This window comes from Cariama cristata, unplaced genomic scaffold (assembly GCF_000690535.1).
Source record: "Cariama cristata isolate BGI_N322 unplaced genomic scaffold, ASM69053v1 scaffold800, whole genome shotgun sequence".
NCBI lineage: Eukaryota > Metazoa > Chordata > Aves > Cariamiformes > Cariamidae > Cariama > Cariama cristata.
The window spans coordinates 72,656-83,740 of NW_009595047.1; the positions used below are offsets into that span (position 1 = coordinate 72,656).

At 37.7% G+C, this 11,085-nt stretch overlaps 1 protein-coding gene across 1 annotated transcript in view; it reads left to right on the forward strand.

Moving 5' to 3' along the window:
- The window catches only part of LOC104161663 (type II inositol 3,4-bisphosphate 4-phosphatase-like), a gene marked incomplete at its 5' end in the record, with an annotated part of 72,239 nt that extends 65,201 nt beyond the window's left edge, over nt 1-7,038 (forward strand). The window contains one exon of the mRNA XM_009700175.1: nt 6,906-7,038. Within this exon, the coding sequence (XP_009698477.1) occupies nt 6,906-7,038 (133 nt within the window). The remainder of the gene's footprint in view (nt 1-6,905) is intronic.
- Nucleotides 7,039-11,085: the final 4,047 nt, after the last annotated feature.

An 11,085-nucleotide genomic window follows, 5' to 3' on the forward strand; every position in this document is an offset into this window, starting at 1 on the left:
AACTGTGTCAACTGAATTTTGACTTCACCGTTCCTTCCAAAGAATCCATGTCTGTCAACGTGATCACGTAAGACAACAGGGTTTTCCTGGATGTGGTTGTAAGACCAAATGTCTCCTTGCCTCTTATTAAGTACTACTGCAAGATAGTGTGTTGATTAATCTGTTGCTCTTTACTGAACCATTATGGCCTGTCCATAATGGTGTTTAAAATCTGCACTGTGACCATAGCTGAGCCTCCACTACCCTGCTGTTTCTGGCCAGCTCCTCAAGATGGAATCTTTTTCAATGGACAGACTGAGAACCCATAGTAACAGTGCTAGAATTTTGAGCGCAAAATACTGAATGACTGTTACTATATTAACTGTTTTTCAAGATCTAAGTGTCATGTCATGACAACATCATGAATCTGCCGCTTGGTCAAACTCAGTGGACAAGCCTTGTGTTATATGATGTGCTCTCCTTTTTGTTTCCTAAATAATGGCATTAGAAAAGTAACTTGTTATAACCAAACAAGGGAGAGAAGGAGTAGGGAAATAGAGGATGCTGGCAAAAGCAAAAAGAATAATGGAAAAAAGTTGCGGGACTTCTGTAAAAGAAATAGAGGGGGGTTAGTGCGACAATTTGAGAAACATAGTAGATTGTATTGTTGGCATATGTTCAAATAGCAGCTGTCTCCAAATCACTGACTGAATTCACCAGTATTCTTAGATCTGAGACTGATTATCAATTTCAGTAATGCCAGCTGTTTGTCTTATACTAGAGCAGAGGTCATAGGATCACATAAAGAGCAAAATTTGATTTCTAGCATCTTTTACTTTGTTTAATCCCATCTAGGTTTGAGGAAAAACTTGGAAGTTATTGGCAAGGTGCATCAGAAAAAGAATTATTGTAAAGATCGTTGATGCAGAAAATGTCTCTGGTGGTTCCCTTCCTATATCTTCCATTTTGAAACAATGCAGAAACATTTGTTTTTTTACAAATTGTTGGAGGTTTTATTGTATCAACGTTATCTTTCACCATAAAAGGTTGTTGCCCAATATTCCTTTATATGTTTTATCTGAGTTCTGCTATGATTCAGCAATCGTCTAGGACTAGACTGAGATCTGTTTATTTCCTTCTGAATCATGTTTTATTCTTCTAGTTGTTACAGTGCAGCATCTTCATAATGGCCAGGAGATGTTCACAAGGAACCCATCTTTCCCCTTTGAAAAAGTTATGGCTACCTTCCAGAACTGTAGTGCTACGTGTTGAAACAGTTGATTTTTCTCTGAGGCAGTTCAGTGAATCCCAGTAACATGTATAATGTAGAAATTAAGCTGCTTTCACTCCAAAAGCTTTTTTTTTTTTAAAAAAAAAAAAAAAAAAAGGCAAGTAGACAGTATTCTGTTTAAAATCTTTCAGAGGGCTGAAAGCATTCTTTAGAGAAGCTGCTTCTTAAAAGTTCTGGATTGTGATAGTCTTAACTAAAAAGAAAATGTAAGTAAGCAAAATTGTGTAAGATCAAGACCTGTTAGCAATCTCTTCTATTTGAAGAAATGTCTGTGCTGCTTTTGTTGGATGGGATTAAAGAGAAGGATCTCACTTTTGCCATTTTTCTGTGTCAGCACTGGAGTTTGACATGAAAAACCCAGCAGGCCCAGAAACTGCTTGCTTGAGTCTGTCTGCCAAAAAGGGAAATTCCCCCAAAGTATGCATGCTATAAGACATGAATTCAGACTGAAGTCACTGCTTGCACGCCGAATCCTTGTGTTGATAGAAAGCTGCCTATTTATTCTACCTGAAGCACTGCTTTAGGACAATTTAGCATTTCCAGTATCATTAATAGCTGGAGCTGGAAAAGTTCTAACAAGAGAAGCATATATCCCCGAGTGTTCAAATGCGTCTCATCCAAAAACCTTGCACGGGGATGTCAGCGTGACTGATAATCAAAAGCCAGACTGTGCCCTCGTATGTGTGCTTGACTTTGTAAGGACTTTTGAGAGGCTTCTTTTTTCCTCACACCATTTTCATTGTCTCTGCTTCACTGCTTTGAGGTTCAAACAACTTATCATCTGAATTCAGAAACAACAGAAAATACCTGCTGTTTTGCCTTTGTCTGATTTGATAGGCACACAGCATTATCCCAATAGGAGTTTAAGATGATAAAACACCAAGTGAGATAGAAGGCAGACTGAAATGGTTATATTGTCATTAAACTTACAGCGCCCTTGGCTGTTATGATGTATTTGTGCTATGTTGTAAGCCTCGAATGAACAATTTGAAAGTAAACGAATAAAAGTAGTACTATAGGTTAGAGAGCTGTTCATGACCCCAGATGTTAAGGATTTAGAAGCTTTCACTATTCCTCTTAAAATTGTGTGTATGTGTGAAATAAAAATTTGCTCGTTATTTTAGGAGTCGTCTTCCTTCCCTTTGGTGTGAGTTCAGAGCTGTTAGAGTATGGTTTGTGATGGAGAGAAGATCCAAAACTATGGCTATACCTTCACACCATAATAGAGTCAGGTATTACTTTGTTCTGGTTGTGCTGAGTGTCAGTCAGAAGCCAAATAAATCCAGCTGACATGGCACCAGCTGGATTCATGCTGTTTGCAGTAAAACTTCTACAGGTATTGATGAGCCAGGGGAAGCAGTGTTGTCATGCTGCTGACAGCTGGGTATAGGGCCTCCTTTTGTTTAACGAGATACATTAGGCACTGCGGAGAACACTTTAAGATGTGTTAGAAGACATTGTCACTGCAGTGCATTGACAAGTATCAGCAGAGCCTAGCAAGGCATCTGACCGTGATCAGATATTCCTCTTAGGAGCATGTTTAGGTATTCTGCTCAGCCTGTTCTTGGGTAGCTAATAATGGAGTTGGATCCTCTTCCTCTGTTTTGAGAATGCCTTACTGAGTCATGCATAGAATGATGTGACTAATTTGTGGAACAGAAGTCCCTGTGCATCAGCTGTTCACTCTGGTTTTCCTGGGGGGAAGATAGAACTTTTTATGTTGCAAGACACTGATCATTCTTTTCAGCATATCAAAGAATAAATGTACTGTAGGCTTTTCTATTGAAAAAAAAATAATAGAACAAATGGCTTTTATCTGTATTTCCATCATTACATCTGCATAAATCTCACCGGTGCTAATGGGACTTGTAGCAACATAGATAAAAGACAGTCAGGCTGTCAATGAGATACGGAGCAAGACAGAACAAGGCACAGAAGTAGGAGGGTTCATCCCTGTAGGGGCAACCTGCAAGCGCGTAACTCGGCCTGCTTAGAATAAACTATTGGCATGCAAAGCTAAGGCTCTCCAGCATAAAGTGCCTAACGGTGGCTAATGCAGTGGCTGTGCAAACTTACCGAATGCTGTGCTTTGTTGCTGCCTAGATGGATCTTTTCAGAGAAAAAAGTTTGGTCTCTACATCCGCTCTGCCTTAGGAGCACATATGAAGACACCAAGGACAGTCCAAAAGCACCTGGGCTCTGCGGTTCAGAAGGAATAGGTGGGACTGTGAGGGCTGAGCTAGAGCGTTATGGGGGTAAGCTGAAACCAGCAGACTCACCTCCAAGAGTAGAGAAGGGGTGAGGGTACAGTGCAAAACAGTCAAAGAGGCAGAATCGTGGGATCCTGTAGAGATTAAGAAAGGAAAAGGAAAACCAGCAAGCAGCATGTTTTTAGAAGTATGTAGAAATACGTGAAAAAGGAGAAAATTAACAGAGAGCAATGCAGTTAGTCCTTACAGCTGATTACAAACGGTAATATTATCACTGTGAGCAGAAGAGGAAGGAAGTTCTGGGGGTGGACCCGAGGGCAAAGACGTTAACTGGAGTGATCTGATACAGAACACAGAATTATTTATTTCAGTGTAAGTCACAGCACTGACAAAGTCAGCATAACGTACAGTTAGCTTCGTTCCTTGACAGTTTCTGGGAGGATTTTGTCTAAAATGCTGTTTGAGTTCTGTCCCAAGTTCTATCCATGGACACTTGAAAACTGTAGACCAAAAGCAGCAGACACACTGACACCAGTATTTGACCTGGGTTCAAATATTAGGGATTTTATTTTTTGTCTTTTATTTTGCTATTTAAAATAGTATGAGTTGTCCTCTTTATTAGTGTAATGTACAGATTGAATGTTCAAAGCAAAGAAAGAAATTAAGAGCTTATTATGGAAGGCTTCTTTAACAGGAAGATTGTGCAAGGAATGGTTTTGATCAGCCCATTTCCTAGGATCCCACCTGTAAATGCAGTTCCTGCACCTGTCTGGCTATACATGCTCAAGAAACTCAACAGTGCTTTTTAACACACGAGTTGGAAAGGCAGACTTTCTTAAGATGAAGTGACTGCTGCTCTCTCTGATGTACCCTTCTCATTTTTCCTGGGGCTGTGTGATACTACTTTTACTGTCCTACAGCCTCTTTATTGTCTGCCAGCATTTTCTTTCTTGAAAAAACAGCATACCTGGGACATGTGCTTCTGAAAAAGCACAGTGTTGTAATCCAATATATTTGGATATTCTTAAGTCCACAGAGTAAAAATAGTGAGTTGTCATTTCATCTCAGAATATTCATAGTTAAATAGAAAAACAAAAATCTTATCAGTCCTTGCTGCCCAAAGGAAGACCCTAAACAGGACTCCTGAGTGTATGCACGTGAAGTGAAGTTCAGAGGGACCGAAGAGGTGAGGTGTAGTTTGAAGTATGCATAATTCTGCTCATAGAGAAGCTACCAAGACTACAATAGAAAAGATTGACAGTGAAAGTATCCCTGCTGCTCTGGTAGGAAAGCAACCACACGACTTATGGTTGAGTGAGTGACTGCACAACTCTACAATTTGGTAGAACTTTACTGTAAGCAGATTAGTTCCTAGCAGAGTTGACTGAACAAGGTACAAGGGAATTTTCTTACAGGACTGTAGATGTGAGCCTTTAAATAAAAAGAACTGCTGTTGACTTCAAAACTGAGTCACCAGCACTGATGAATCTTCAAAGTCATCAATTTACCGTCATTTAAAACTATTCTAAAATAGTTAATTCTTTCAAAAAAGAGCACAGGCCCTTTCTATTTCTGCCTATATATTTCCTAATAGATAGTGAAGTAGGACTGAAAAGCCTGTGAACACCATGGAGACACTGTTTTGTCAGTGTTGCATTGTGACATATTCGTGATCTTTTTTTTCTTTGCTTCCTTAACTTTTTTTTAACTTCCTTATTTCGTTTCTGTTCGGCATGTGTGTTCATTTTAGCGATAGTACAGTTCATCTCATAAGATATTTAACTTTAACTTGTGTGCATACTACTCCGAGGCACCTGACAGGCTTAATAACGTATTAGCTACCTCGTCATCGTGCTTCCCATGTCAGCCATAGAACACAGTAGTTATATTGGAAGTACTTAGCGTAAATCTGTTTCATCGAAATGGCTATATAGTTTCACTTTGTCAAAATACCTACATTTGGCTTTCTTTGCTGTTTAAATGCTGTTCTATTTGTTCCTAACTTCCCCTGTTTAACAGCAGACAAACCCAGGGAGCACTGAATGAATCGGATGATCCCGAAACAGGCTGTCTAACTGATAACAAGCCAACTTCTCGACACTTCTATCCTGTCGCCTTGCTGCTTGTCAGCTCACACTTGCTGGTTGTGTGGCTTATTTTAAGTCTTGCTTTGCTATTAGCCAAATATCAATAAAACTTCACTTGTGTTCCTTTCTTTTCTACAAAGAGCAACAAACTAACTTTAGAAAAAGGAATTATGCTGTAATATTTCTACAATCTCAGACCCCAAGGATTCATCTTTAAGATACAAATGTCTGAAATGTACTGTTTTCATTATTTTTTCTGAACTCTGAGAAGTATACTATGCATTGAGTGAATTGATTTGCTCTTTCTGTTCATGGTAAAGCTTTCCCACTGTAATTAGCTCAAAGAAAGCCCACTTACAATGCTGTCGCTGTATACAAGAAGATGTGGAATCCTGAATGCTTGAACCCCTCTTTCCAGAGTAATTAGTCTGACAAAAAAAAAAAAAAAATATTAAAAATTAATTTGCACAACACAAACTAACCCCTAGGCAAATATTATAGGGCGGTGGTTTGTGAGACTTAACTTGTATTGTTTTCATTGTTACTAGCTGATGGGATCTTTTTTGTTTAACAAATGATTATTGCTTTGCTACAACTAACCCTTTTCTGTCTAACTAAATGGAATAGAGTTAAGTTCTGTTTTGTAATGAAATTAACCTGTTTGTAATTGTTGCTTTAGTTGCTTTTGCTTTCAAGACACTTTTATATTCTTTTTAACAAAGTCCTGTTTATGTCTTGAGGCACCACTTTGGCACTTGTGACTTTTGTACTGTATGTGAACAAACATCCTTCCTTTATAAAGCAGAGAGTTGGATTGGGCTGTTTGAAAAGCCATTCTCTCTTTTTTTTCATTGCAAAGCTGAACATACAGGAAATGAAGCAGAGATGAAACTTTCCTTCACAAATCTCTAGGGCCAGACTTAATAAAATGCCTTATTCCTAGAATACACATTTTTAGGGCAATGTGTACTCTCACATATATAGCAAACAATTTGAAAAAAAGTATGAAAAGGTTTAAAAAGCAAATATATTTCTGGAATTAGAACAAAATGTATCATTAAAGTATTTAAATTTTTTTTACTAAACTTTAAACCTCAAGGGCAAATATATTGGGCGGGGGGGGAAATCTTATCACCTATTTCTGAGGGCAATAACTGTACTGGGCCTGGCCTTGGATTTAATTTTGTAAGATGTATCATCACTTGTGGAAAACAAAAATGTAGAGTTGAATCTTTGTTATTTTTACTTCAACTGTTGCTGAAACTCTGCAATGAACAAATAAAGCATATTTATTTATTCTGTGTTTCATGAAGTTGTACTTTTTCCCCCTTTCACTAGAGAAGGATGCCGCATAGAGAATGTACAGAAGAATGTCAAATGCAGAAAGTATGCATTCAACATGATACAGCTGATGGCTTTCCCAAAGTACTACAGACCTCCAGAAGGGACATATGGAAAAGCTGACACCTAAGTTTTACAAAAGTGTAATCAGGAACATACATCACGCTAATTAGTGAATATAAAAATCTCTGTTTATGACTTATTGGGAATGTGTAACCAGTTGAGGTGTTATTTTTACCAGGTTTTATCATTTTACATTAAAATAACTCCAGTTAGTTGTTATGAAATAAAATATCATGAAAAAGCAATGGACTGAATATTCTCAAAAACAAATATATTCAACTTTTCTTTGTGAAGTTGAAGCTTAGTATGACTCATAAGCCAGCTGGAATTAGGTTTTTGGGTCATTTGATCAAAGATTAAAAAGGGAAATGTTGTTTGCTATAGGGACTGAGGTTAGCAATCTGGAAGGTGGCATTCTGACTCCAACCCAAAACCTGAGATTTGATTTAAGGGGTCTCTTACTGCTGAAAATAGTGTTTTCTGGAACCAGCATAGCACAGAGGTCTTCATCACTAATGATTAAATCCTTCACAGGATTTTATGAAAAGGTGCTAATGTTTATGAAAGATGCTAATGTTAATACCTGGGGTAAATATAATTTTGGTAATTACATTTAGCTTCTTTACATAAGCATAGTAACTTCATAATATGTTTTTCAAAATTACAGCCTGTAGTTTCAGTAATTCCATTCTGACTCCTTGCAGTTCATTTGGAGGTATCGTTCTTGACTTTCTATACCACAGCCAAATACCACTTACTTCACTTTCATATAAATGACATTGAAATCAGGGAGATTAATTCTTCAAGTAAGGTGACCTGAATTTGACATGTCAAATGTTCCCATTTACTGTAAACCCTTAAAACTAAATTTTCTCTAGTGGTAGGGAAAATGAGTTGTATATACAGGAGTTAATGTATCTTTAGGCTATAAAAACTTGTATGTTTTTACAGAGCCTAAGATAAATGTTATAATTATGAGTAACCTGCTGTATTAGGACTAGTTAGCCACTGCAACTGATTTATATCAAATTTGTAATGCTGCACGTAGACGCTCTAGGATGAAGAATTATCAGCTTTAAAAATGAATGTTAATGCTTCTGCCAGCTTGTGTTAGTCCTGAAATTTGTCTTGCAAAGAACGTTTGTGTTTTCTAATTGTATCTATTTATTGCCGCCTTCTGCCTCCCGGAGAGAAATACAATTAAAAAAGCCCAAGTATTCACTGGTTACTGACCTTTATGTAATGCATTCATTTTGAGAAAAAAAAATATCTAGAGCAGAAGTGTGAGAATTTTATCGTAATGAAACCGCACTGAGAATTTGAGCATCTGTAGGAAATAGTAATTGCCATGGATAAAGAAGTTAACGTTCCCTTGCTCCTCTGGAAGTCAAAGAAATCTTGGTGCACCGTGAGTTACAATTTGTTCTTTTTAATCCATTAATGCCTATTACTGTGTATAAATTGGTAACTATACTAGTAAAAATACATGTTTAAGAGCCTGATTCTGCAGACTCTAATTGGGTGATTACATGGAAATGATCTATCATGTGAATAAAGTTAAATCTGTCTTGTATATTGGCAATATCAGGCTTTGGGGCTTGTAGGAGACCATCAGGAAGAGATCCTCATTCCAATATTCAGTGAAACCAGGAATTCACCTCTAGAATATATTTACCTAACTAGTTGGAACTTTTTTCAAAGTAAAGTAGACCACTTAAATAGTGTTTTGGTGCATTTGTTGTTTATTTCTATTATATAATGTGCTATCATGAATGACTTCTTTATTCTTCTGGAATGTATTACTTCAACAATAGATGTCAGAAGAGTTGGCATTGCATCATAGATAGGCTCAGCCAGATGAGAATATAATGCCTTGATTTTTTTTCCCATCGTGTACCAGTAGAAGCGCACACTACTCATTGGGTGAGTGGATGTGTGCATAAATTTGTGTTTGGGTCTTCAACTATAACACAGCTGATCAATACAGAACTGTTTTCTGGAAAGTTATGTTTTGCTCTGTCAGACTGCTGCACTAGCCCTCACTATCTGCCATGTTTATTATTAGCTTAAAAAAGCCTATGCATACAGTTTAGAAATAGTGGTAAATTCCTCCTGCACCTCTGAAATAATCCCACAGATGTACATTAGAGAATGCTGGCCTTCCTACAGTAATTCTGAAACAATCTGTAAAAGTCTATGTGGAGATGGTATTCACTGGTGGGTACTATAGGTTCCTGGAGTTCTGTATCTTAGTCTCATGGTCATTCTGTCAAGTTCAAAATATGAAATTCTATAGATTTTCTTCTTATCACGAAAACTGTCTTTCAAGATTTTGCCTCAGCATTTTAATCCCACTTGAGTTCTAAATTGCCTTTGTCACTATCATGGTACTTTTTACATTGAAGATGTTTTCCACATTGAAGCCATGTTTTTGGAGGCGGGGGGGAAAGGCATTGAATTACTGTCCTTTTTGTTTTAACAGCCACTCCCGTGTTCTTGTGAAATTAAATAATCTGTTATTTGTTAAAGTTGAGTAAGGAAAAAACCCAAAACCCTCATCAGTGTGCTGATGAAACTTCATTGAGCTCGGGCCATTAAAAAAGAGTAGGCTGGGTTTTGTGGTAAATAAGGTTAAGTTTTTTTGAGCCAGTTTTTAGATTGGAACATCTTTTTGTAGGTCACAAGACCCTGTAAAACCTGCTATCGTGGTTCCAAGTCTACTAGAAGAGCCTTGTTGCTTCGGTACTGAAACAGGCTCAAATGTTTCCTTGTTTGGTCATTGCCTGCTGTGGGCTGCTGCAGTCCATATAGGCAAAGGCTCCATCATCAACACTGAGTTGTCAGCTGGACTCAAAACTAGTGGTTTTTTTGGTTTGCCTCTTATGAAGAAACAAAGAAGGTTTTGCTGCAGGTTGATAGTTACGTTATCTGGGAGTACGTAGAGTCTTTGTAGAAGCTGCTTCAAGCCCTGTGCATTGTTTGAATGCCTAACAGAGGATTTAAATAATCCCTGAGGTCTGGCACATATTCCTTTGTTTGGTTGTTGCTTGCTGTGGGCTGCTGCAGTCCATACAGGCAAAGGCTCTGTCATCAACACTGAATTGTCAGCTGAAGAATGGACTCAAAACTAGTGGTTTTTTGGTTTGCCTCTTATGAAGAAATAAAGAAGGTTTTGCTGCAGGTTGATAGTTACGTTATCTGGGAGTACGTAGAGTCTTTGTAGAAGCTGCTTCAAGCCCTGTGCATTGTTTGAATGCCTAACAGAGGATTTAAATAATCCCTGAGGTCTGGCACATATTCCTGTAGTTCACTGTGAATATCAGAGGAGTAAAATTAAGCAAATGAATTTTTATGAGCAAGCTACACCATTTATTTTGCAAAGGGTTAAGGGAAGCATACTGATGTTGGTGGCGGATTCACAGGAAATGTTCCATATCTGCTCTCGTAAAACTTTTGTTAAAGTATGAAATAATTTGCTTTGAGGGGAGGGCAGTTCTCAAGGGCTAGAAGATGAACATTCAAAAATATATCTGGCATCTAAAGCCAAATCCTGTCTTACTCATGGAAGATACTATTTGTAGAAATAAGGTCATCAGGATCTGCCTCGAGGAATCCTGAAATAAGGGCTTCTAGCTTTGAATATTCGTACAATGTATTACACGCTTATATGGAGGCTTTGTACCACAGACTAGGTTCTAAACAGAGAGCTACTATAAAATGCCTAAAAAATAAGGAAAGGAAAATTAAAGTAATTTTTTCTCAGAGATAATTGTAATACTGTTATAATACATAACATGCATAGGCAATTAAGCAGGCAAGTTTTTTTTTCTGAAGTCTTCTTTTGGGGAATTTAAAATACATTCTTGTAAATGTTTATACTTTGGCTTTTATAGAGAACAAATAATTTAGGAGGACAGCTAAAACAAAATATTACCTGAGAAAGAGCCTTAATGAAGTCCTTTGCAATGTTAATTTTTGTACTGTCTGAATTTTCATAGAATGGTTTGGGTTGGAAGGGACCTTAAAGATCACCTAGTTCCAGCCTCCCTGCCACAGGCAGGGACACCTTCCCCCAGACCAGGTTGCTCCCAGCCCCATCCAACCTGGCCTTGCA